The sequence below is a fragment of the Taurulus bubalis genome (assembly GCF_910589615.1).
Source record: "Taurulus bubalis genome assembly, chromosome: 17".
NCBI classification, from domain to species: domain Eukaryota; kingdom Metazoa; phylum Chordata; class Actinopteri; order Perciformes; family Cottidae; genus Taurulus; species Taurulus bubalis.
This window is the reverse complement of record NC_136605.1, coordinates 1,554,376-1,582,088: the sequence shown is the minus strand read 5'-3', so window position 1 is coordinate 1,582,088 and position 27,713 is coordinate 1,554,376. Positions and strand designations below refer to the sequence as shown.

Genomic DNA, 27,713 nt, shown 5'->3' with positions numbered 1-27,713 from the left:
TGACAAATACAAATTTGCCTCGAAGGCCTTTACAATCTGTACACATAAGATCCCTGTCCAGGGACCTCATCACATGGGATCAGGAAAAACTCCCCTAAATAAAGATAGTAAAAACCCTTTCACAGTGAACAAAGGGAAGAAACCTGAGGGAGAGCGACAGAGGAGGATCCCTCTTCCCAGATGGACAGAAGCAAAAGATGTCATGTGACCAGAATGAATAACTTAACGGAGTTCCAGCACGTTACATGAATATGACAGAAAGTATTAATATCATGAGTAGTAGGCATGGTCCACGATCCATGAAGCAGAAAGAGGTAGAGAGGACGGGCATCAGCAGGGCCGCCATTGCAGAAGGCAGGACTGGCTCTAGGCACAGCCACAATCCATGGAAACTTGAGGCGAGGAAGCACAGAGGCTCACGAAGAAGAAGAAAAGGGGGGAAAAGCAAGCTGTTGTAACTCAACTGTACTTTGTCAAAACTGTTCCAAAGTTAACATGCTTTATGAGAGGCATGGCTCGAAGACTTCTGCATGCCAATATTAACTCATAGTCAGAGCTCCACCTACTGGGAAACTATGGCAATTTGAACTAGAAATGAAGGACGAAAACGAAATTGGCCGACTTCTGGTACGGTTTAGAGCATGGTCCCAAGAGAGTTATTTTTAAGTGTATATGTGGTACATACGCCTATCAAATATTGTATATCTATGTTGAACGTACTGCGAGGGCTGCTTTGTTGAATTTAGTTGAATTTACCCCTAAGAAGTTAATGGGTCCTTTTCTTTTGAACACAAAGAGATACAAACAAGCTTTTGATATATTGTGATGAAATTGAACCTTTAATTAGCCACAGAGAATTTCTTAAAAATCGAAGCCAGCGTATAGAAAGATTTGAGGAAAAAAATGTTTTTATCAAAATTCAAAAAGGTGGAAATTCTAAGTCGGCGGACTTTAGTGCGACCGGTACTTTTTTGTAGAGCAGACACAACCGGACATGTGTGCCAAATTTCAGGTCAATTGGTGATAGGGGGCAAAAACTGTGGGCTTTCACAACTCACAGGTTGTCAAAAAAAAACATGTTTTTTAGAGGGCGCTATTTGACTTTCTGTACGGTTTAGAGCATGGCCCCAAGAGAGTTATTTCTAAGTTTACATGTGTTACATATTCCTAGCAAGTTTCATACATGTAGGTCAACTGTAGCACTGGGGCTGCTTAATTGAATATTTGTAGGGGGCGCTATCGAGCCAAAGTGCTATTTTGAGTCATTCAAATCACATCAGGTAACTACATCTTTGCCTTTAATTGTGTTTGCCAAGTTTAGTTACGTGTCGAGCATGCCTTGTCCCTCATTAGTGACTTTGTTGTTGACCGCGAAGGATGGGTCGCCACGGCAACAGCGTTTCACGAAACATCAAAATCTTTGGGGGCTGGCGTCATAAAAATCTTATGTTTGTATAGAAGTAATTTGATGTCGATCTGACTGACCTACTAAGAGAAGCAAGCCAAAGTATAGAAATATTTACTTCCTGTTGCCATTAGGTGGCGCTATGACTCTAATTAAAAATTAGACTGCACATGTCTTCAGGCCTGGAGGCTGATCAAACATGTGAAATCTGGAAAGGATCTTATCATGTGGAGTTGAGTTACATCAGTTTATTCGGTCATGGCGAAGGATCAAACTTCCGCGATGCTCCCACGCGACGCCGTTCAACGGATCCTTACAATCTTCAAGGTGATGCATTATCAATGTCTTAAGTCTGTTCCGACGCATTTTGAGAGGGATCTAAATAATCTGTGAGGAGCACGGAGTACAAGTAGAAAACATGTAACTTCCTGTTGCCTTTAGGTGGCACTATGACTAGGATTAAAAATGAAGCACCTCTTTTCCCTGCGCATAGGTCGACAATAATAAACAAACATTCGAATAACAATAGGTCCTCGACTCTGACTACATCAGTGCTCGGGCCCTAATAAATAAACATTAGCATTTCAATAGGTCCTCGACTCTGACTACGTCAGTGCTCGGGCCCTAATAATAATACTTAGCATTTCAATAGGTCCTCGACTCTGACTACGTCAGTGCTCGGGCCCTAATAATAATACTTAGCATTTCAATCGGTCCTCGACTCTGACTACGTCAGTGCTCGGGCCCTTATAAATAAACATTAGCATTTCAATAGGTCCTCGACTCTGACTACGTCAGTGCTCGGGCCCTAATAAACATTAGCATTTCAATAGGTCCTCGACTCTGACTACATTAGTGCTCGGGCCCTAATAATAATACTTAGCATTTCAATCGGTCCTCGACTCTGACTACGTCAGTGCTCGGGCCCTAATAAATAAACATTAGCATTTCAATAGGTCCTCGACTCTGACTACGTCAGTGCTCGGGCCCTAATAAACATTAGCATTTCAATAGGTCCTCGACTCTGACTACGTCAGTGCTCGGGCCCTAATAATAAATAAACATTAGCATTTCAATAGGTCCTCGACTCTGACTACGTCAGTGCTCGGGCCCTAATAATAATAATAATAATACTTAGCATTTCAATAGGTCCTCGACTCTGACTACGTCAGTGCTCGGGCCCTAATAAAGTGTTCTATGCATAGATTGCGGATATCAATTTTTTCAGTTTTTGCTCTTTGATACCTGGGTGTTGCTCGCTGTCCGTCATTGGTGCTCTTTCAAGGGGGGCCCCACATTGGACACCACTCTAACACGCTCCTGCTACTTTACCGGGTTTCCCCCAGCACCAATGACACGAGCACACTTGAGATCACATTTGTAACTGTTTTTATTGTCACATGCATATGCTGCAGACTGTGCCTCTGCTCTCTCCTAACCCTCCGCTCCATCCCTACTGAGCTTCATATAGCGCCAAAGACACAAACCCCTCATCAGTTTCAGCTGAGGCCATTTAGGCCTCATTTCCGGCACCAGTTCCCTGAACCGCTCCTCTCCTCCCCCTCTGCAGCTGAGCCTAAGCACGCCACCACAGCCATATGCCCTCAAGCTTCCGTGATGCTTGCTTCAATATACGGGTCTGAGGGTTATACCATGGAGCGAGCCTCCTTTGCTTAATGATCCTCTTTTTTAGAGGGACTATCGAGTCCACAGTCACTCTCAGTGAGCCAGTAGCACCATCGACGAACTGATCGATCTGGGAGGGAGTAAAGTTAGCACAGGAGTCATCTGTTATATTGCGTTAATTGAATTGAATTGGCATGTCTATCTATCCTGAAAGAGGGATCCATCCTCTGTTGCTGTTGTTTTCCTCCAAATTTAGGATCTATGTGTAGACGGTATGCGCTAGACTGTCCCTAAAACACCCCTAGAAGCAAATGTTCCATTTGTGGGAATATAGTGGCCGCCAACAGCAAACATTAAAATGTGTTTGGAGTTCGGAAAGAGTTTTTTTGTCTCTAATTATCTGAACTCATGCACACATTCTGTTTCTTGCATTGCTTTCTTACTTTCAGTCCTAGTACTACCTCATGTCCTTCTCTTCTCTTTTCTTCCTTAGTAAATCAGTGGCTTCTCAAGTAAAAGATAAAAAGGTGTCGAGCTTCAGCACCACGAGAGGAGGGGCAAAAATCCTTCAAGTCTATTTCCTACTGCCAAACCGAGCCGGGCCTGCTGTTTGACTTGAGCTGAATGGGAGGCTGTACTAAAAGCAGCCTGACTAAACTGATCTCAGCTAATCTCAACTGAACAGACTTAAAACAATCTTCTGTTCTGGCCTACTACCCATCTACAGGAGATCACCACTCTTTGGCCAGCACAGTGAGGGCACAGACCGGATTTTGAGTCCAAAGTGTGAAATAAACCACAAGTAATCGGATCTGTTTATATGTGTTGTCTTAACTCACTGAGACTGGAGATGTAAATACTCTCAGTCCTTTTCTTTGGCTGGTTTTCATAGGGGGGGATGTTGTTTAAAGACTACAGTGTGCTATGTTTGCCAGCTAGTCAAGTAAATTCAGAAAATGATCATCCATTGACTGAAGGAATTATTACATTTCCATGAATGGTCTGAACCTCCGGCAAGGAAGACAGACTCAGCTGTGGTTTGATGAGGGATATAACGTCTGTTGGTTCTAACGGTAAGTAAGGAAGGCAATGAATGTGATATGTGTGAATTCTAGGTTCAAGAGTTGAAGGGAGAGGAACAGAGGGAGAGACTGCAACTCTGGCACTCATGGAGTTATTTGTTTTTCTTTTGTTTTTGCTGTTTTCTTTTTTGTACAATAGCCCACTTGTCATCTGCTCAGGTCCCTGCTTTTCATAAGTAACATAAAGGGTTGGCCTCCACTCTGCAAGCGAATGGACTCACTGAAAATCTCCAATTAGAATTGTTCACACTAAAGGCCTAATTCTATCATGATCAAATTGACCATCAGCTAAACTCCTCCCCTTGACATTCAATCATAGCTTAACCACAACGAGTCGGCCGTCAAGCTCTACATGTGTCATGTTGTGACATGTTGAAGTACTGTACATGGAGCTGTAGTAGGAAACACTCAAAGTTTGGAGGACGGTGTCTGACTAAAACAGGAGAGAACAATAGATGTAAGAAAAGGATTACAGTGTGTCTGTCGGCTACAAACTGCAGTTGTTAGCATGCCCAGCTAAGTATCTTAACTTTCCACCTAGAGGTAGCTAAGTGCCATTTCCAAAGTCAAGGGGCAGGTCAATAACTAATTCAATAATTTCATGTAGTTACAGATTATCCTCTGAATGTGCCGTGTAACAACAGAAAGCTTGGCGGGCATAGCAACAGTAACTAAGGGGGTGGGGCTTAAAGTTATGTAAATTAGTCATGAAATGTTTTAACCAGAATAAAGCCAGGTGGAATTGATGTTCAAGTTAGCTATGGTGCAATTTGCAGGTATAATTTCAAATGCTAATGCATAACTTCATGTCTTGTTGATGAGTTAAACTTCTAATGCTGAAAGAAAATCACATAATCATAACCACAAACATTACCATGAGTCAGGAAACGCCTTCAAATTATGCCAAAATCAGTCATGCACTTAAAAAGTAGGGATGAAATAATCATTGAAATATTGAAGTTACCCTGTGAAATGGTCTTGGACACAAACAAAGAATATGTAATAAGTCTCACCAAAACACACAAAAGGATCACTCAGCTCCTGCTAAACCTGCACAAATAAACAAAAAGAAGCTGTGTACTTCTCAAAGCATTATTTGATGCAAAATTGTCTCCTTTATATGGAAATGAGCCTCATTACAAAAACATTACAATTCACAAAGATCAGCATGTGATGGCCAGATACAGTTACAGAGAAATGATTACACCACTGACTGGGATATTAAATTAAAGTCCTTGCCTGAAGTTCTCAGAGGCCTCTGCACCTCATCGGTCAGGGCCCGGAGCTCGCAGACTGAGGAATGTCATTTATCTTTATCTACTGTGTTCTGTGCTCAAATACAGTATTTATATTGACACATGGATCATTGCAATCAGAAGCTACAAAAGGTAGATTTCGCTCCACTACAAAACCTGTTTGTGAATTGAACCTTGAGACGCGGCAGGCAGCAGTTACATTCCATTCTTTCTGAATTCACTGTATACTTAAGGGTTAACACATGTTGAGTGACTTTACTACCTCTTAAATCATTTGCAAAATTGATTTTCTGGGAAATGTTGCCACCACCAGTGGAATAGTATGAAACCATTGGCAGAAATGTGTATTGCCTGATCATCTTGAACATGCTCGTAATAAGACTCTCCCATGACTAGAAAGGTACCCTCAGTGGAGTGCAGATCTCAGCCAGGTGTGTCTGCATCGACGCAGGCAATCAATAGCAGTTGATCACTCAATGAAAGGTGCTTTGATCCAGTGTGAGTCACAAGAGGTCTTTGTGCATGCAGTTAGAACTGGCCACCCAAAATAATATGCAGTTGCTGCAGCAGAATGCGAGATTAGCCGTGGACAGCACAGAGTTGCACAGTAACTCACTCACGCAGACACACAAGTGATCGATAGAAAACATTATCTGTCGTGCCACCAGTGGTCAGAAACTCTACAAGGTACCTTTTACTAACAGACTTACTTCACAGAAACGGTCTTCAGGGGGAAAGAACCAGATGATCAGAGCTGATCATCTGCTTCTGGTAGGTGTCTACTACCTGATCCATTCAGGTAGTAGACACCTACCAGAAGCAGATGATCAGAGCTGATGGACAGTCCGATTGGATCCATTCAGGTAGTAGACACAATCTGAATGTTGCCCAACTCCTTGGTCAGATCTCAATGCCATGAAACTGAGTGGCCATGAAGACCCTAGTCCACAGTGAGCATGTCAAATGTTGAAGTGACACTTGAAAGCAGGTAATGGACGACCTACAGTGTGCGCATTATTGAAGGGCATTGTGAATCAACAGCAACGCAACATTAGCTGTTGTTAGTTTGCTGTGATGTTGTTTGTCAAGCAGGGATCAAAGCTATGTCTTTCTGTTTCATTTTCAAAACATAACTGTACAAAATAGATGGAACTGTAATGAGTGCAAAAAGAAAAATGTAAATTCAAACGTCATGCTGATTGCTGTCTTCTTCCATTTTAAGTACAAGTGTTTTGGGTCAAATTAAAACTTGTTGACACATCAATACTAATGTGTTGTGTATTGATGGTTTAAATGTTTGATCGTGATGACATATTCTTGACCATCTATTCCCATCTAATCAAAACAATACTTAAGGGATTTGACTGTCTGTTACACTGCAGGACAGAGTTCTTACACCGTGTGGAGCTGTACATAACAAGTAATGTACTATTATTCATATAACCCACGTTATCAATGTGTATCTTCTTGGTGATGAAGCCGATGTTCATTACATTTCATTTAGCTGACGCTTTTATCCAAAGCGACTTACAATAAGTGAATTCAATGAGTACAAACTCAGAACAACAATAATCACAAAGGTTTTTGAGTCAGAGAAGTTATTTCACTAGGCGTTCCAAAATGATAAATGTGGACAAATATTAATTTGTATACTACTGCCAGCAGGCACATTTAACTAGATATAATCTGATTGATTTGGGTGATGAGGCACTTCAAATTAGCCGATCCCAACACTGACGCATTTAACTTTTGCGACACGCATGACAATTATTAAATTAATTTTTCTAAAATAATTCATTTAATTTATTCATTTAATTTTTCAAAAACTTTCTGTTTTAAATCAGGTCTTTATTTTATTTGAAATAAGATAATGTATGTATTATTAGACTATATTTATAATTATTCCAGTTAAATTCAAAATCTGTAATAATACATATTGTTTAGATGTTAATTAATTTAACTTTATTTAATTTGACTAAATACATACGTTAATACAACTGTTGGCTACTTCAATACATATGGGAATGAATCATAAAGCACACATTTCACATTATTATGATGTTCTGGACCTTTATGAGGAAACTCTCTTGAACTGGACCCCGCTGAATTTTAGTTGAATACCCATGGTCTAGAAGGATAAGGACAGGAGAGAGATGCTGCTCCACAGTGTGGAGCTGCTCAGAGAGCAAGCAGGGCCGTCTCTGTTGAGGCCTTGAATCCAGACTGGTGAGGGTCCAGAAGGTTGTTCTGGTCTCTGTTGAGGCCTTGAATCCAGACTGGTGACTGGAGGTGCAGCTGTTGGTGTCCAGGGAGAAGAGCAGAGGGAGAGAACGCAGGACCACATAAATGACGTGGCAGGCCGGATTCGGCCCGTGGGCCTTGAGTTTGAAAAAGGACATCTAGATATTGAGTTACAGTAACTGCGCCACCTGCTGGCATCAGGAAGGAGGCCTTGTGTGGCAAACATTGTTTGATTTTACATGAAATAAATATAGTTTGGTCTACACTTCATATAATGCAACACAATGTGTCCCTTGGCGCCATACGGTGGTCACAGGGAGCGCTACACAATCTGTAATACTTAAGTTCCAGACATGCAGGAAATGAAGTGGAACCCGTACATGTGTGTCCGACAGTCTTGTAAACCTCGACCAGCATCCAGACAGCGAATGTGCAAAGGCCAATTCATTCACACCTGCAACTTTAATTAAAGTTATTATCTTTTGAAAGCTCCTTTTGATTCTCGTATAGGTTTCTTTAAATGTGTGAATAAAAATCATTAATGAAACATTATTTTAAAGTTTTCGAAATCTTCTGATTAGATTTACAGAAAAAGATTGTACCGGGAAACATTTTTATGTTTATTTTAATATGCAAAGTTGCAAGTCAAAACCCTTCAAACGTTCTCCTCACAGAGCAAGTGGCCTGGAGGCAGCGGGTGTCCACAGGACGGGTGGCTTATGTTCCAGCCCGATAAAGGGAATGAGCACGAGGGAAATTACTGACAGTAGTTTAATTTTTCATCCCTGTATTCCCAGAAGAAAAGAATGGAGCAACAAAGATGTCTGTCAGCCTGAACGCTCCACTGTCTGACCTAGATCCTCTGATGCAGACTCAGAGCAGCTCACCAGGCTTTCCTCATTAAATATTCATCTGCATCTGGATTCAGAGCTGAAACTGCCAAGAGGAGTCTGTGAGTCTGTGAGTGTGTGTGTGTGTGTGTGTGTGTGTGTGTGTGTGTGTGTGTGTGCGTGCGTGCGTGCGTGCGTGTGTGTGTGTGTGTGTGTGTGTGTGTGTATATCATCATGTGCCTTTCATCCCCTGGATCTCTCTGATTGTTTCCTTCTGACTCATACTGTCCATCTGATGAAACAAAAGTAGTGTGAAGGCAAACAGAACATGGAAGAGAAATTAAACCCAGTGGTACTTTCTCTGCTGCTTGTCTGAAAACATGAATGCAGACCCAAGCAGTGAGGTGTCAGCGGGGCCAGAAGGCGGGCCAGGGTCCAGATACACTATAAACCATGGTACTTGTGAGGGGAGAAAGCACAAAGACTCCAGAGAGATATTATCTTTGTTATATATATATATATATATATATATATATATATATATATATATATATATATATATATATATATATATATATATATATATATATTTATATACATATATTAAAAAATATAATTTTAATTTTAAATGAATATATATATATATATTATTAATATATATAAATTATTATTTATATATTATTTATAAATATATAAATAATGTATATATATTATTTATATTATATTTATATATGTATGTATATCCATATATATATATATATATATATTTATACATATATATATATATATGTATATATATATATATATATATATATATATATATATATATATATATATGGATATACATACATATATATACATGTATACATCAATTTAATTTTAAATTCATTTTAAAATTATTTATTAATTATTATTTCATTATAATTATAATTAAAAATAATAATATTAATTTAATTTCATATAGCGCTTTTCTAAATACTCAAAGATGCTGTAATATAAATATATATAATTCAGTTAATGGACATTTATATAATATATATATATATATATATATATATATATATATATATATATATATATATATATATAACACACTTATATTTCATTGAATATTTATTAACAACTATGTTCAAAGGATGTTTGAATGGATGCTAATCTTTATTTACGTTATTTTAATGTCACGTGCCCCCAAAAACACAACCTGTCTACACATGAACTCTGGAGTGCAGTCTAGTCTGCCGCCAATTCCACCGACGAAGAAGAAGAAACTCTCGCCTCCGCGTGTGACCCGGATGGAGTTCCGCTCAACTTTATATCCCACAATCCCTCTCTGCGTCTTCCTCTTTCCCTACTGCAGCCATGTCTAAGAGAGGTACGAAACCCGCCGTGAGAAATCCACGTTCATCCGCTGTGTTCTGCTCCGCGGCGGCGCTCGCGCTGCTGCAGAGTGTGATGGCGTGTTTAGGAGAACTCTTCCACGGGATTAGTTTACGTTTTAGTGCAAACCGTCTCCGATTTATGGACGATAGCATTTTTGCTCTGCTGTAGCTAGATGTCTCTGCTAGCATGATGCTAAAGCTAACCTACGGGCGGTCTGTGAGTGCGCTGTTAGCCGTAAACCTCAGACGGCTTTACTTGTTAAACACCTCATGTGCCACTCGCACGTGAAGTGACACTCGTGCTGGACACGGTCTCGTGAGGTGTCCCGTTAGCTGAAGCTAAATGTCTCTGTTAGCACCGCGTAGCCATGATGCTAAAGCTAACCTACGGCAGAGTGTGAATGCGCTGTTAGCACCGCGTATCCATGATGCTAAAGCTAACCTATGGCAGACTGTGAATGCCCTGTTTGCTGTAAAACTCAACAGCTTTACTTGTTAAAGATTACAGACCTAATGTACACGTGAAGCTCGTGCCGTACATGTGTCACGTTTCTCTGAAGCTACCGGACGTAGCTGCCGTGAGGCTGTGCCAGTAACGTCCAGCCTCACGGCAGCCATGTCACGTTACCGAAGTGAGTCGTGGTCAAACCGGACCTTTTAGCCTCTAGAAGACACCTGTGAACCGGCCAGAGTGTCCACCAGCTCGTGCTTTCTCCGTGACTAGTGAACCGTTAGCACCGTAACGTGACCGCTAACACGCAGCGTGGCCTGCAGGCGGCATGTCTGTGTAACCTCATGTGGGCTGGTCTTCATGGCTCCAGTGGTATCCGCTAAGTTGTTAGTTCTGCAGCTTTAACCAACATGAGATCAGTTTTACCTGCAACATCTGACCAGAATGTCACGTGTCTAATGCAGTTCATACGGTCATGGAAAACCTGTAAAAGTCATGTAAATGTGTTATATTCATGTGTTCATGTCGTTTCTTTATGCCGAGTTTGAAATAATTAATATGCTCTTAAAAGAAAGATGCTCAGAATATAAGCAGGCATACGCTCTCATACGCATTGTTAATTTAAATACTACATTTTCTCACTTTTTACTGTTTACACTGAGATTTCACTAAATGTTTGGTCATGGACATTTGGTTTAAAGTCATCGAATCATTGATCACAATGTGTGTGTGAACCCTGATGCATAGTCTGGTCCACATGGCTGTGTGTGTGTGTGTTTTATCGGCTAAAGTGGCAATACTTGTTAGTTCTACAGCTTTAATCCAGCGTGTGATCAGTTTTACCTTCAACACCTGGACCAAATATCAGTGTCTAATGCAACACCATTTAAAATGTGTATCAATGAGATATGAGGGATTATGACTGGATAACACGTGTAGATTACACTTAAGTAAGTTTATTTAAATTGTACTTTTCACACACAAAGGTCCCAAAGTGCTGTGCAGGAGTAATACGCGTTAAACCAGACTGACGCCACCAGTCCCTTGCTCTGTTAACTAACCGATCTGTTCCTTCTCAGGACGTGGTGGTTCATCTGGAGCCAAGTTCCGCATCTCGCTGGGTCTCCCAGTAGGAGCGGTCATCAACTGCGCCGACAACACAGGTAAAGTAACCGCCGGTCCTGGAGCAAATGTGCTGCTTGTTGCAGGCGCTATTCAGTAGAACGATCACGCTAAAAGTGTATACCGTGCTAGCCTCCCTGCACACGTTAGTGGACTCTTACAGCCGTAGAGAACAGAAGCATGTCGAGCTGCAATGGTTTTAATCGGAGCTGGTTTTCTGGTGGTAAAGCAAGAGGAAGTCTGCTCTCTGGCTGAGTTAAACAAGACGTTACCACTTCAACATGTGGTATGTAGCCGCAGCATTTCTTTAGCTTTCCCTTCCAAAAGCTCTTGCTAGCTCTGCTCGGTGGTCGTGTGAGTTGTCGATGAAGGGAACAGTAACTCCTCTCTGTGGGTGAGATGGCAGCCGCTCTCTGGCCGACTAATCTCAATCAGTGAGGAGACAGAATCCTGAAGGGCCGTAATCAATACATCGATATGACACGTGTGGTCGAAAAAGATGTTTCACACACATTCGCTTGTCTAAATTGCTTACAAGCACATACTGACTCATATGTTGTGCTTAAGTTCTTAATTAAAGGAGAGAATTCTCTGTACTATTTAGTAATTTGTCAAACATTGATGCACTTATTTATTTTACTACTGTTTTATATTTTTGTGCATTATGTCCATATAAACATGTTCTTGCAGGCCGTAAACAGTGCTGCTCTGTAAGCTGTTTAACTCTTCCTGTTGCTCACGGGACGAAGAGCAGCTGATGGTCTACAAGAGTATCCAAAACAATGTGGTTATTTCATATATACTTCATTTATTTATCTAATCCTGAATGCACATGCCATGTTGTGACGTGTATATGAAATGACCATGTTGTGATGGAGGATTCTGGCCCCGTTTGTAAAAGAACACTAGCATGCTCTTTAGAAACCAGCGGTCCAGCTTCTCTTGTTCCACGTCTTCGTGTTCATGTTGTTCTCCCTCCGCCCCCAGGTGCTAAGAACCTGTACATCATCTCTGTGAAGGGCATCAAGGGGCGTCTGAACCGTCTGCCCGCCGCCGGAGTGGGAGACATGGTCATGGCCACCGTCAAGAAGGGCAAGCCAGAACTCAGGAAGAAGGGTGAGTGCTGTCGAGGCTGTTGCTGAAGCATTGGACTAGAGTCTCTGTTTCCAGTCAGATGCGTGCTGCTTGTCCCGTGTCTCTGTAGTAACGTCCTCTCTGTCCACAGTGCATCCTGCGGTGGTGATACGGCAGCGGAAGTCGTATCGGCGAAAAGACGGCGTGTTTCTCTACTTTGAAGACAACGCAGGTGTCATCGTAAACAACAAAGGAGAAATGAAAGGTGTGTTATTTCAGGCTCTACAGGATGGCTATGAGCCGGTTGTGGACACAGAAATGCTTTCAGTGCGTTAGCGTAGCCGCCTTTCACCTGCTGCCCTCAAGCTAAGAGAGCAGTTAGACGGGTTATCACAGTGTTTTAGATTGTTTTCAGTTTTCGATATTACAGTGACTTGTCATGTTGGACAGTAACTAGTGGTGCTGGTTCTTCTCAGTGGGTTTCATCCCCTCAATGTTTACGTGTTTGTTTTATTTAGAACATTTCATACGCCACAGGGTAAAGCCTCTCTGCTCTGAAGCCTGCAGTCCGTCACAGAGCATGGCGGTGAGACGATGCAGAGGCAGCATGGGAAACTGTTTGAGTTTGTTATGATCTGACGAGTTTTTAGAGTAACACATTTACGCCGTTTCTGGCTGCAGGTCATCCAGAGATGTGGCGGGATATTTAAACATGTATTTTATTTTAAACGAGACACTTCCTCTTTGTTTCAAAGTAAAAGCCCTCTAGCATTTTTGTGGACGGAATCCCTCAATGTGTAATGCAAAGCTTTGCTTTAAGGTATTTGCAGGAGAGCACGGCTCCATAAATCAAGAATATCTGATTTTAAGTGGAAATGCAGTAGAACTACCAGAAACCCAAAATGTGCTATAAGTCTGTTTAAATATGTGAGTTAACGTTTATCAAAGCAAACTTAGTGTCGAAACATGGAACTGTCAGCAACAAGAGATGAGTAACCGACTAGTGCAACGAACGTGTTGTGACTTGTTTCCTGTCCATGACACACCTGACAGTAGCTTCTATAAATGAATCTATAAAACACACCCAGAACATCTACATGGTTCTGGTCCCGCCTCCCTCAGGGTTTGGTACCAGCGGTAGAGTCGTGTCTCTCCTTCCAAAAGCACTTGCTGGCTCTGCTCGGTGGCCGTGTGAGTTGTCGATGAAGGGAACAGGAACTCCTCACTGTGGGTGAGATGGCAGCCTCTCATTGGCCGACTATTCTCAATCAGTGAGGAGACAACTTCAGTGTAATGCTATTAATACTGTGTGGGTGGGCTAAAGGTGTATCTAATGCGTTCAGTGAAGTAGACACTAGAGCACATTGCTCTTAAAGTGTTTGATGTGTACAGATGAGCTGCTGTGTTTTACTCATAATGACCTCTCTTCTGTCTGCAGGCTCAGCCATCACCGGTCCGGTGGCCAAAGAGTGCGCTGACCTCTGGCCCAGGATCGCCTCCAATGCCGGCAGCATAGCCTAAACCGGGCTCCTGCTCGTTTTCAATAAAAAACTGTTGGTCATCCAGCCGCTGTCCTGCTTTCATTCCCCTTTGGACGTTAAAACGTTGAAGAAACACTTCTGGCTCATGTTGAGGGTGGGCTACAGTTTGATGGGAAATTATTAGTCACTAGTCTTCAACAGTCTAATGTTTTTTCAATATAAAAGTGCACTTCTCACTGGTGTTGCACTATTCATTAAGGGGGATTTGCCCCTCGGCTATGGAAATATGGCTTCAGATTATGTCACCAGAAACCTGATGAATTAAGCATGAGGTATATTTATGTATATTTATTGCTAATATATATTGTGATTATTGGGTTTGTCAGTGTTCTGCTTCAGTCTGGACCCTACAGTCTGTGATGCTCTTCAGGCCATCAGAGGCTGTAATAACATAGACGTTGTCCAAAGAGGAGTCAAAGCTTTATTTCACAACCTTCAGTTTATAGATAACTTGTGTACAATCCTTGTACAGTATCCATATGAGATACATAGCACACATGAATATGGGAAGCAACACACACCACTGGGAAATAAATAGAGAACCATTCATCCTCCTGAAGCGTTTCAGCCTCTACACAGGACATGTCTTCATCCTGAGGATGAGGAGGGGCTAACAGGTGTGACCAGAGGGGTTGAAAGCAGCTGGTGGCTCATCACAAACATTAACATGAATATATTGATATATGTTCTCACATTGTACATATAGCACCTGCTACTCAGGTAGAGGGAATCATCCGGTTTGTGCTGACAGAGTCCTGTCAGCACTGGACGTCTCTGGGTGTCTACTGGCCTTGCTCTGAACCAGCAGGCTCCCAACACCAGCTTCCCTTCTGTACGTCACCAGTACGGCCATCTCTCCACTCCATACTTCCCAGAGTGATGGGAGGTTTCCTGGAGAGGAGTGTCAGGCAGATTGGGAATAAATGGCACAATTGATGAATTGTTTCAGCACCAATGAGGATAATGTGAAATTCATTCACATGTTTATGCAAATTATTTTTTTTCAACTGAGTTTGTATACATATTCCAAACAAATAGTGTGTGTGTTGGACAATATGAAAATAATGTTTAACCTCAGCAACAACCACCACCACAGATTCTACATTCCAGACACGTCTCGTTGTGATGAACATAAACATGCAGGTTGATTATTGCTATATTCCTGATTATAGATTATATGTATTTGAACCTGCAGCATGGGACATTTATTCAACTCTTCATGGTATGACTTCCAGCCTGGACCTCCCTCCTCCGCCCCTGGACCACCCGTCCGCGGGGCCCTCTGGGGGGGTGCTGGGCGTCGGGCTGGGCCGGGCCAGCGTCTCACACGTGGCCTGGGGGTGCGTGTGCCACGTCCCGTCCCGGTAGGTGCAGTAGCATTCTGTCCGCTCTCCAACGGCCACGCGTTGCCCCGCTGGGATCAGCCGGCTGCCAGCAAAGCAGTTGGGACCTGCAGGGACAGGAAGGAGGCTCAGGGCCGGTTGCTGCAACATATGTTGAGGTTTAGAGGTTTGCTGATCCGCAGGAGTGAAATCAATTTCATTTGTTTAATCTGTACAAAAACATGCATTGTAAAAAATAAACCTTATTCTGGTTGACAATAAGACAGTAACCAGTATTTCTGTATTTGATTCACTACATTACATTTAGCCGACGCTTTTATCCAAAGCGACTTACAATAAATGCATAAGAACCATGAGTAACCATGAGTACAAACTCAGAACAACAAGAATCAAGAAAGTACAACTTCTTCAATAAATTTAAACTACAAAGTGCTATCAGTAAGAGACATCTAAGTGCTACTACGGTGCTACCTTCCTTATTCAAGGTGTAGTCGAAAAAGATGTGTTTTTAGTTTGCGATGGAAAATGTAGAGACTTTCTGCTGTCCTGATATCAATGGGGAGCACCATTGAGGAGCCAGGACACAAAGACATTACCATGTCTCAATATAACGGAGGGCTCCTGTGCTAACTTTACTCCCTCCCAGATTGATCAGCTCGTCGATGATGCTACTGGCTCATTGAGAGTGACTCTGGACTCAATAGCCCCTCTAAAAAAGAGGATCATTAAGCAAAGGAGGCTCGCTCCATGGCATACCCCTCAGACCCGTATATTAAAGCAAGCATCAGGAAGCTTAGTGCCTCTCTACTAGATATTATCAATGGGTCTTTACTAACAGGTCATGTACCACAGTATTTTAAAGTAGCTGTAATCTAAACTCTGGATCCAGAGGTGTTGGCTAACTACAGACCTATCTCTAACCTTCCCTTCCTCTCTAAGATACTGGAGAAGGAAGTCACAAACCAGGTGTGTGACTTTTTACATAACAATAGTTTATTTGAGAAATTTCAGTCAGGATTTAGAAAGCATCATAGCACAGAGACACTAGTGACAATTACTAATAACCTTATTGCTGATAAAGGACTTGTCTCTGTCCTGGTCTTGTTAGACCTTAGTGCTGATAAAGGACTTGTCTCTGTTCTGGTCTTGTTAGACCTTAGTGCTGATAAAGGACTTGTCTCTGTCAGACCCGGCGCTATGGGCGGGCCTTGGGGGGCCGGGCCTGCCCTCGGACTCGGCTGGGCCCGCCCTGGACGGACAAGCCTGTCAGTCACTTATCACACGTAAAAAAAAGAGCGCAAATCTCTGTCGCCGGCGACAGGAGCTGTCACAGGAAGTAATATGCAAACAGGATGCAAAACTAAGATTACCGTAACTCCTCGAATATTTACGGTACATTACGGGAATGGTATAGAAAAACGGCGGCGAGCTTGTCTGTGGGGGAGGGGTGGAAGAGAGCAGGGCAGAGCAGCAGCAGAGAGCAGGGAAGAGAGTTTGACTGGCTTTTCACTGCCTTTTGAGTGGTGTTTTCTTTGGAAATAATATGTTGTGGTTGTAAATAATAGTATTAGTATAGTTTCTGAGAGTTCTGCCACTTGCTGGCCCACCTAACTCCTCACTAAAGGCCACTTTTCTGTCCACACAAACACAAAGAAGGACAGTGGGAAAAGGAGAGGCAGAAAGTCATTTTGGGGAGGAAACAGTGTACTAGCTGCCTCTAAAAGCCTGTCTGGATGTGTGAGGAGGGCAATAATGGGTTCTGTCTTCAGCTGGACCGGAACTGCTTCAGGGAGATAAACAAATCTCTGAAACGCCTGGACACGGACACATATAAAAGCCTATAACATGGACATTGAATGCTCTATGCAAACAAAACAGTTTGAGAAGATGTAAAATAGGTTACATTTCATTTCTGTAATCTCAAAAGCTTTGGTCATGTTAATTTTCAATTGTTCAGTAGAGAAATATGATACAAATTCAAATACATTTCTTAACCTTTTACACAGTGTTTTAAGCCTTTATAACATATAATAATGACAAATACTTGCCAGATTTTTACATTTCTCCTGAAAAAAGGAGCAAAATCATTTTGATCGCAGACAGTCGATGCTCCACAAATGAAAGGCCAACCTGATTATGCTTTGGAGAAGGACTTGAGTGGAGTGAATGGAGGGACACGGTCCTACGCAGATTTCACTTGGCGGCCAACCGTCGTCTCCCGCTCTACTAATGGTGAGTTATCTGGTTTTATCCAGCCTGCTGGCCCTATGGACGAGGCTAAATGATTGGTTGTAGGCCTGTGTGTTTGTTCTTTCTTGGAAAAACAAACAAACAAACATGTAATGCAAAGCAATGTCTTCTTAATTTCTGTTGGAGGCTAGCTGTTGGTTGGCCCTTTTCGTCGTTGCTGCGCTCCGCTCTGTTTCGGACAAACACCGGACAGTGTGTTGTTGTTGAGTGTGTTGTTATCGTTATTGTTGTTGTTAATGTTGTTGCTGGATGTGTTAGCCTAGTCATTTTAGACCTTTTTAGGCCTATTTTTTTTTTAAATGTCTTGTTGTGGCTGAATCTGCTATCTACTGATCTTTCAATACAATATATTGTGGGACTTATGTGTTGCGCTTGCTGTGTTGATTGATTGCCATAGGTCTACGGTTCATAATTCTATTGGGTAGGCTACCTGCTCAGCTGGCCTATTTATTAGCTTGTGAGATTCTAAATAATACCGTCTGTCACCTTTTTGTGCCGGAGTTCCATTATAGGTGAAAAGTTACCATAGGCTGTAAAAAAAAAAGTGCCCCCCCAAAGCAACGTAAGGCCCCCCCCGCAAATCAGTGCCTGGCGCCGGGCCTGGTCTCTGTACATGTGTTGTTAGACCTTAGTGCTGATAAAGGACTTGTCTCTGTTCTGTTCTTGTTAGACCTTAGTGCTGATAAAGGACTTGTCTCTGGTCTTGTTAGACCTTAGTGCTGATAAAGGACTTGTCTCTGGTCTTGTTAGACCTTAGTGCAGCGTTTGACACCATTGACCATGACATCTTATTACAGAGACTAGACCAGTTGATTGGTATTAAAGGTACAGCACTAAGCTGGTTTAAGTCGTATTTATCAGATGGATCTCAGTTTGTAAACGATGAAGCCTCAATGACCACTGCCGTTCGCCATGGAGTTCCACAAGGTTCTGTGCTTGGACCAATTTTATTCACCTTATATATGCTTCCTTTAGGCAATATTATCAGAAAACACTCTATTAACTTTCACTTTTATGCCGATGATACTCAACTATATCTGTGGATCAAGCCAGATGAAATCCACCAGGTTGCTAAACTTCAAGCGTGTCTTAAAGACATCAAAACCTGGATGACCTGCAACTTCCTGCTGCTGAACTCAGACAAGACTGAAGTTATTTTACTCGGCCCAGAATACCTCAGAAATCAAGTATCTGATGATATGGTTTCTCTGGATAGCATCGCTCTGGCATCTACCACCACCGTAAGGAATCTCTGAGTTATCTTTGACCAGGACCTGTCCTTTGGCTCCCACGTGAAACAGATCTCAAGGACCGCCTTTTATTGACATTAACATTAAACAATATTAAACAATCTTGCACATCCTGTCTCAAAGCGATGCAGAAATATATAACCACGCATTTGTTACTTCTAGACTGGATTACTGTTACTTTGTATTATCAGGCTGCTCCGGTAAATCCCTTGGGTCTCTCCAACTGATCCAGAATGCTGCAGCTCGTGTATTAACGAGGACGCGGAAGAGAGATCACATTACTCCTGTACTAGTTGCTCTACACTGGCTTCCTGTAAGATCGAGAATCATATTTAAAATCCTTCTCCTTACCTACAAAGCCTTAACTGGTGATGCACCATCATATCTTAAGGAGCTTATAGTGCCATATTACCCACTAGAGAGCTCATAGTACCATATTACTCCACTAGAGAGCTTGTAGTACCATATTACCCTACTATAGAGCTTATAGTACCATATTACCCACTAGAGAGCTCATAGTGTGAACGGAAGGTGCTGCAGTGCTTCCTGTCTCCTGTGAAGAACACTGGGCCATCATGCCGCCTCCCTCAGATCTCTCCTTGACCTTGTAGCATTATTCAAGGAAAGTGACAGGAAAAAACGTAGGCTGTCATTTCTCTGACTTTTTGACCACAGCCCGGCTCTGCAGTTTATCTGAGCTCTGCAGTTTATCTGAGCTCAGAGGGTTTAGCATCTTTCTGGTTTCATGTCTCATGCTCATCAGTGTCTTCTCTAACCGGCAGAGTCATAGACAGAGTCAGAGACCAGGAAAGAACAGAGATCCTCGGTGGAGGTGGAGATGAACTCAGAGCTAAACAGGTACAGCTCCAACGTGCAGAAGCTGTTTAAAGGAGACTGGAGAGCTGCTGATTTGATTACAGCATAAAGTCTTTCTTCAATAGTTCAAGTTCACAATGAAACAGCCTTATTGGTGTGTGCATGATAATAATAGCATATTAAGAGATGGGGGCAATATGATACGACTGTCACAGGAAAAGCTACAGACACTGACTTTTATTTAAGGTCAAATTAAACTGCCTCTGAAAAAATCCTTCATAGAGATGCTATTTAATTATAAACTGTAATGTGATTTAAATGAAGAAGTTGTGTGTTGTTTGGGATGGCCAAAAATACCAAGCAAGCCTAGAAGTAAACATTCTGCCTCTTCATTTGGCAGCTACCTGTGAAACGATGACCGGCAGGCCAGCAGGAGGACAGGAAGCTGGTCTGATGCCAGATCCTCAGTCCACAAGAACAGCTGATTAGAGAAACAACAACGCAGTAAACAACCATCTGATGCCAGATCCTCAGTCCACAAGAACAGCTGATCAGAGGAACAACAACAACAACCATCTGTCCGGCTGCCGTCCAGCAGAGGAGCGCCGGACAGAAACACAACTCAGAGACAAGCGGCAGAGCAGCACGGCTACAGGAGCACTACGTTATGTTACACACTCATAAAGAATCTATGAAATATTTGATTTGGTTGTGAAGCTACTTTCCATTTTATTCAACAAAAAGCAAGTTATTATTTTCCCTGATGCTGTTTCTATCTGACACACATAACCCACCAATTTAAGACTTTAACGCCAGGCAGCAAAAGTGTGTATGACATAACAGTGTGTGTGTGTGTGTGTGTGTGTGTGTGTGTGTGTGGTTGTCATTGGAACATTAGATTTTAGCCTAGTAATAATAATAAAGACCTATAATAACTATGTAATAAACATGTATGGAAGGTGTGCTAGGACAGCAGGTTGGAACCCATAATTGATAAACCAAGTTGTTTGCTTTTGTCCACTTAGAGCAGTAACTTATTTATATATATATATATATATATATATATATATATATATATATATATATATATATATATATATATATATATATATATGTAAAGCCTTCCTTTGATGTCTTTCTACACAGATTATTTTACCCCAACAAGTGTTGTCAAGGTTTACACAATAGGAATAATGTTTACAATGTAAAGTCCACAGATACCAAAGCAGAGTTCACATGACGCTTCTGGTTCCTGTAGGATCATAAGCGGTTACAGATGTTCTCTCTCTCTTATTATAGATGTACTTTCATTCATACACATGTCTAAAGCACAGATTACTGAGGCAGGAGGGAATGGAGCATCTGGGACTCTTTAAGCTGCGGATTAATACGAATGCGCTGCTGAGGATTCAGGACGGCCAACAGGGGAAGTGGGCTTCAGTCAGAGTGTGTGATGCAGCGGTGCTCAGGAGGACGAGCCGCTCCACCCTGTCCATGTGCCCATGAGCAAAGCACTGTTACATAGTGGTGTTTCCTCCTGTGCCCATGAGCAAGGCACTGTTACATAGTGGTGTTCCCTCATGTGCCCATGAGCAAGGCACTGTTACATAGTGGTGTTCCCTCCTGTGACTATGAGCAAGACACTGTTACATAGTGGTGTTGCCTCCTGTGCCGGTGGAAACTGATAGCATGCGAGGAAAGATCAAAGTGACCCAACACATGAGTGATCCTCTGTGGACCATGAACATCCAGAGCAGTGCCCCGGCACAGAGACCCGCTGTGGTCTTACCGGCCTTGCAGACGGGGCAGCAGTGGTTGGGCTCGTAGGCGGGGTCCACGCAGTGCGGGGCGGGGCAGCCCGAGATGCTGCAGCGCACCTCTCTGTTGGCCTCGCAGCGACACCGCTCACACCGCGACAGCTGCAACACACAACCACACAAACACACAACCACACAACCATGCTGGTAACATGGAAGAGAAGTAGTCCCAGTGTCTGGTAACATGGGAGAGAAGTAGTCCCAGTGTCTGGTAACATGGGAAAGAAGTAGTCCCAGTGTCTGTGGCCATTGGATGTAATTACAGTAAACAATGAGCCTCTGTCAGAGGTCACTGGGAGGTCACAGTGGATGTGTGGACACTCAATGTCAAACTACACAAATCTGATCTGGACCGGCAGCTCATCAATACACCATCAGTTACATAAATAACAGTCAATACGTGTCCTTCCACTGATCAATGAGCTCCTTTATGATCACATGTTGAGAGCTGATAGAACCGGTTTTAACCCGTTACTGTCATCACATGTAGCAGGATGACGTCACATAAAGCATGATGACATCACATGTAGCAGGATGACATCACATGTAGCAGGATGACGTCACATAGCAGGATGTCATCACATGTAGCATGATGTCATCACATGTAGCAGGATGACCACATGTAGATCACATAGCAGGATGTCATCACATGTAGCAGGATGACGTCACATGAAGCATGATGACATCACATGTAGCAGGATGACATCACATGTAGCAGGATTCAATTCAATTCAGTTTATTTTGTATAGCCCAACATCACAAATACAAGTTTGCCTCAGAGGGCTTTACAATCTGTACACATGACATCCCTGTCCCGGGACCTCACATCGGATCAGGAAAAACTCCCCCAAAAAGATAGTAAAAACCCTTTCACAGGGAAAAAAAAGGGGAAGAAACCTGAGGGAGAGCAACAGAGGAGGAACCCTCTCCCCGGATGAACAGAAGCAATAGATGTCATGTGGCCAGAATGAATAACGTAACGGAGTTACAGCACATTCAATGAATGTGACAGAAATTATTCATATAATGAGTAGTATGCATGGTCCATGATCCAGATAGCCACGACCCATTAAGCAGAAGGAGGTAGAGAGGAGGGGCATCCCAGGGGCAGTGGGAGGAGAAAGCAGGGCCATGGCAGCTGGCAGGACGGCTCCAGGCCAGTTGCATCAGCAGGGCCATGGTTGCATCAGCAGGGCCAGGGGGAGGACCGGGGTCCTCCCCCTGGTTCCAGGCAGCCACGAATCCATGGATGACATCACATGTAGCAGGATGACATCAAATGTAGCATGATGACATCACATGTAGCAGGATGACATCACATGCAGCAGGATGACGTCACATGTAGCAGGATGACATCACATGTAGCAGGATGATCAACCAGCAACATTAACGTTGTTTAAGTTCAGCCTTAATATAAATAAACATAAACCATAGCCCATAACTCAGTAATATTCTGAAGCTGCTTCAACTTAAATACAATGTACTACAAATACTTGTGAGAGTGACTGAAGTAATTGAATATTCCTTAACTGTAGTACTACTCCCTTGATGTAAAAGTACTTCTTCCAGCTCAGTGCGCGTGACCAGTCTCTCACCCGGAACTCCTGCAGGGGTCTGTAGGTCTTGCCCGCGTGCACGCAGACCCGGGCCATGGCCTCGCACACCGGACAGCACCCCCGGTACCGCATGCGCGTGCACCGCGGGTGGATGCGCGGACACTGGGGTCGCACGCACACGGGGCCGTCCTCGGTGCACGTGCACGGGCACGCCGTGGGGCTCGGGTAGAACACCTCTCCGATCCCGTACACGAACCCGTGGTCGTCCAGGCACCACTTGCCCCGGTAGTCCCCGAACTCGTAGTCCAGGTCGGCCTTGGAGGAGGACTGCGCCGCGCCGCGTCCCGGTCCGCGCAGCAGCAGCAGCAGCGGCAGCACGAGCGCGACGGAGAGGCAGCGGAGCGCGCGGGGCGCGGGGCTCATGCTCACGGTGAACGGGGATGCACGGTGGACGGGTGAACGGGTTACGCACGGTGAACGGGTGAACAGGTTACGCACGGTGAACGGTGAACGGGTTATGCACGGTGAACGGGTGAACGGGTTACGCACGGATAACCGTCCCGTGCCTGTGAGCTTCTCCCACCCCGCCGGTGACGCCGGAGTCAGAGTGGACACACCTCCATCAGCATGAGCTTCTGGTGTAACCGGTGGTGTGTAAAGAACCCAAAAGCCATAAAGTAAAGATCCCTTACTGGAAAATGACTCAAGTAAAAGTGAAAGTCACCTATTAGAATACGACTTGAGTAAAAGTCTTTAAGTATCTCATATTTACTGTACTTAAGTATCAAAAGTAATTTTCTGATATTAAATGTACTTAAGTATGGAAAGTAAAAGTACAAGTAAATGCTGAATGAAAAAAGAATCATGGCCGGAAAGATGTTTGATTTTGAAAGATGACCGGATACATCCGTCTGTGCTTAAAGTCATACGGAGCCTCAAACTGTGAAACGTTACCTCAAATATGAAAACTTAAAAGTCTGTTTCAACTCTGCTGATGTTCTGGATTAAAACCAAGACACCAAAAAAAACACGAAAACCTGCTTCCATTTCAACATCCTGTCTTTGTGAAGTGGGGTTTAAGTTAAGGAGTAGACTGGACTAAAAGTTAAGCAGTAGACTGGACTAAAAGTTAAGCAGTAGACTGGACATGAAGGTTTAAGTTAAGCAGTAGACTGGACATGAAGGTTTAAGTTAAGGAGTAGACTGGACTAAAGGTTTAAGTTAAGGAGTAAACTGGACTAAAGGTTTAAATTAGGAGTAGACTGGACAATAAGGTTTAAGTTAAGCAGTAGACTGGACATAAAGGTTTAAGTTAAGCAGTAGACTGGACTAAAGGTTTAAGTTAAGCAGTCGACTGGACATAATGGTTTAAGTTAAGCAGTAGACTGGACTAAAGGTTTAAGTTAAGCAGTATACTGGACTAAAGGTTTAAGTTAAGCAGTAGGCTGGACGTAAAGGTTTAAGTTAAGCAGTAGACTGGACATAAAGGCTTAAATTAAGCAGTAGATTGAACATAAAGGCTTAAGTTAAGGAGTAGACTGGACATGAAGGTTTAAGTTAAGCAGTAGACTGGACATAAAGGTTTAAGTTAAGCAGTAGACTAGACTAAAGGTTTAAGTTAAGCAGTAGACTGGACACAAAGGTTTAAGCAGTAGACTGGACTAAAGGTTTAAGTTAAGCAGTAGACTGGACTAAAGGTTTAAGTTAAGCAGTAGACTGGACATAACGGTTTAAGTTAAGGAGTAGACAGGACATGAAGATTTAAGTTAAGCAGTAGACTGGACTAAAGGTTTAAGCAGTAGACTGGACTAAAGGTTTAAGTTAAGCAGTAGACTGGACATGAAGGTTTAAGTTAAGCAGTAGACTGGACTAAAGGTTTAAGTTAAGTAGTAGACTGGACAAAACGGTTTAAGTTAAAGAGTAGACTGGACATACAGATTTAAGTTAAGCAGTAGACTGGACTAAAAGGTTTAAGCAGTAGACTGGACATAAAGGTTTAAGTTAAGGAATAGACTGGACATGAAGATTTAAGTTAAGCAGTAGACTGGACATGAAGATTTAAGTTAAGCAGTAGACAGGACTAAAAGCTTTAAGCAGTAGACTGGACATAAAGGTTTAAGTTAAGGAGTAGACTGGACATAAAGGTTTAAGCAGTAGACTGGACATAAAGGTTTAAGTGAAGCAGTAGACTGGACATAAAGGTTTAAGTTAAGGAGTAGACTGGACTAAAGGTTTAAGTTAAGTAGTAGACTGGACATAACGGTTTAAGTTAAGCAGTAGACTGGACTAAAGGTTTAAGTTAAGCAGTAGACTGGACAAAACGGTTTAAGTTAAGGAGTAGACTGGACATAAAGGTTTAAGTTAAGCAGTAGACTGGACTAAAGGTTTAAATTAAGCAGTAGACTGGACATAAAGGTTAAAGTTAAGCAGTAGACTGGACTAAAGGTTTAAGTTAAGTAGTAGACTGGACAAAACGGTTTAAGTTAAGGAGTAGACTGGACATAATGGTTTAAGTTAAGGAGTAGACTGGACATGAAGATTTAAGTTAAGCAGTAGACTGGACATGAAGATTTAAGTTAAGCAGTAGACTGGACTAAAAGGTTTAAGCAGTAGACTGGACATAAAGGTTTAAGTTAAGGAATAGACTGGACATGAAGATTTAAGTTAAGCAGTAGACTGGACTAAAGGTTTAAGCAGTAGACTGGACATAAAGGTTTAAGCAGTAGACTGGACTAAAGGTTTAAGTTAAGGAGTAGACTGGACTAAAGGTTTAAGTTAAGCAGTAGACTGGACAAAGGTTTAAGTTAAGCAGTAGACTGGATTAAAGGTTTAAGTTAAGCAGTAGACTGGACAATAAGGTTTAAGTTAAGGAGTAGACTGGACTAAAGGTTTTAGTTAAGGAGTAGACTGGACAATAAGGTTTAAGTTAAGCAGTAGACTGGATTAAAGGTTTAAGTTAAGGAGTAGACTGGACATAAAGGTTTAAGTTAACCAGTAGACTGGACATAAAGGTTTAAGTTAAGCAGTAGACTGGACTAAAGGTTTAAGTTAAGCAGTAGTCTGAACTAAAGGTTTAAGTTAAGCAGTTGACTGGACATAACGGTTTAAGTTAAGGAGTAGACTGGACATAAAGGTTAAAGCAGTAGACTGGACATAAAGGTTTAAGTAAAGCAGTAGACTGGACATAAGGTTTAAGTTAAGCAGTAGACTGGACTAAAGGTTTAAGTTAAGTAGTAGACTGGACAAAACGGTTTAAGTTAAGGAGTAGACTGGACTAAAGGTTTAAGATAAGCAGTAGACTGGACTTAATGTTTGAGTTAAGCAGTAGACAGGACTAAAAGCTTTAAGCAGTAGACTGGACATAAAGGTTTAAGTTAAGGAGTAGACTGGACATAAAGGTTTAAGCAGTAGACTGGACATAAAGGTTTAAGTGAAGCAGTAGACTGGACATAAAGGTTTAAGTTAAGGAGTAGACTGGACTAAAGGTTTAAGTTAAGTAGTAGACTGGACATAACGGTTTAAGTTAAGCAGTAGACTGGACTAAAGGTTTAAGTTAAGCAGTAGACTGGACAAAACGGTTTAAGTTAAGGAGTAGACTGGACATAAAGGTTTAAGTTAAGCAGTAGACTGGACTAAAGGTTTAAATTAAGCAGTAGACTGGACATAAAGGTTAAAGTTAAGCAGTAGACTGGACTAAAGGTTTAAGTTAAGTAGTAGACTGGACAAAACGGTTTAAGTTAAGGAGTAGACTGGACATAATGGTTTAAGTTAAGGAGTAGACTGGACATGAAGATTTAAGTTAAGCAGTAGACTGGACATGAAGATTTAAGTTAAGCAGTAGACTGGACTAAAAGGTTTAAGCAGTAGACTGGACATAAAGGTTTAAGTTAAGGAATAGACTGGACATGAAGATTTAAGTTAAGCAGTAGACTGGACTAAAGGTTTAAGCAGTAGACTGGACATAAAGGTTTAAGCAGTAGACTGGACTAAAGGTTTAAGTTAAGGAGTAGACTGGACTAAAGGTTTAAGTTAAGCAGTAGACTGGACTAAAGGTTTAAGTTAAGGAGTAGACTGGACAAAGGTTTAAGTTAAGCAGTAGACTGGATTAAAGGTTTAAGTTAAGCAGTAGACTGGACAATAAGGTTTAAGTTAAGGAGTAGACTGGACTAAAGGTTTTAGTTAAGGAGTAGACTGGACAATAAGGTTTAAGTTAAGCAGTAGACTGGATTAAAGGTTTAAGTTAAGCAGTAGACTGGACAATAAGGTTTAAGTTAAGGAGTAGACTGGACTAAAGGTTTTAGTTAAGGAGTAGACTGGACAATAAGGTTTAAGTTAACCAGTAGACTGGACATAAAGGTTTAAGTTAAGCAGTAGACTGGACTAAAGGTTTAAGTTAAGCAGTAGTCTGAACTAAAGGTTTAAGTTAAGCAGTTGACTGGACATAACGGTTTAAGTTAAGGAGTAGACTGGACATAAAGGTTTAAGCAGTAGACTGGACATAAAGGTTTAAGTAAAGCAGTAGACTGGACATAAGGTTTAAGTTAAGCAGTAGACTGGACTAAAGGTTTAAGTTAAGTAGTAGACTGGACAAAACGGTTTAAGTTAAGGAGTAGACTGGACTAAAGGTTTAAGATAAGCAGTAGACTGGACTTAATGTTTGAGTTAAGCAGTAGA

General features: G+C 42.2%; 3 protein-coding genes across 3 annotated transcripts in view; 2 read left to right on the top strand and 1 right to left on the bottom strand.

Moving 5' to 3' along the window:
* Positions 1–3,547, top strand: part of LOC306750087 (carbonic anhydrase-related protein 10-like) — a gene marked incomplete at both ends in the record, with an annotated part of 59,169 nt that extends 55,622 nt beyond the window's left edge. The window contains one exon of the mRNA XM_079233478.1: positions 3,525–3,547. Coding sequence (XP_079089604.1) covers positions 3,525–3,547 — 23 coding nt within the window. The remainder of the gene's footprint in view (positions 1–3,524) is intronic.
* A 6,202-nt stretch (positions 3,548–9,749) lies between these two features.
* Positions 9,750–14,031, top strand: rpl23 (ribosomal protein L23). Its single transcript, XM_079233178.1, has 5 exons — positions 9,750–9,812; positions 11,350–11,433; positions 12,380–12,508; positions 12,618–12,731; positions 13,905–14,031. Exons 1-5 carry the CDS (start codon positions 9,800–9,802, stop codon positions 13,985–13,987), a joined length of 423 nt encoding a protein of 140 aa, XP_079089304.1. The 5' UTR covers positions 9,750–9,799; the 3' UTR covers positions 13,988–14,031.
* Positions 14,032–15,027: 996 nt separating this feature from the next.
* Positions 15,028–23,462, bottom strand: LOC306750085 (von Willebrand factor C domain-containing protein 2-like; the record flags this gene model as incomplete). The annotated part of the gene is made up of 3 exons (XM_079233476.1): positions 15,028–15,457; positions 21,456–21,585; positions 23,079–23,462. 3 exons carry the CDS (start codon positions 23,460–23,462, stop codon positions 15,225–15,227), a joined length of 747 nt encoding a protein of 248 aa, XP_079089602.1. The 3' UTR covers positions 15,028–15,224.
* Positions 23,463–27,713: the final 4,251 nt, after the last annotated feature.

Excerpts from the sequence above, each read along its gene's own strand:
- rpl23 (XM_079233178.1), top strand. Across the intron at positions 12,509-12,617 it reads GCCAGAACTCAGGAAGAAGG|TGCATCCTGCGGTGGTGATA; the intron begins GTGAGTGCTGTC and ends CTCTGTCCACAG. Across the intron at positions 12,732-13,904 it reads CAACAAAGGAGAAATGAAAG|GCTCAGCCATCACCGGTCCG; the intron begins GTGTGTTATTTC and ends TTCTGTCTGCAG.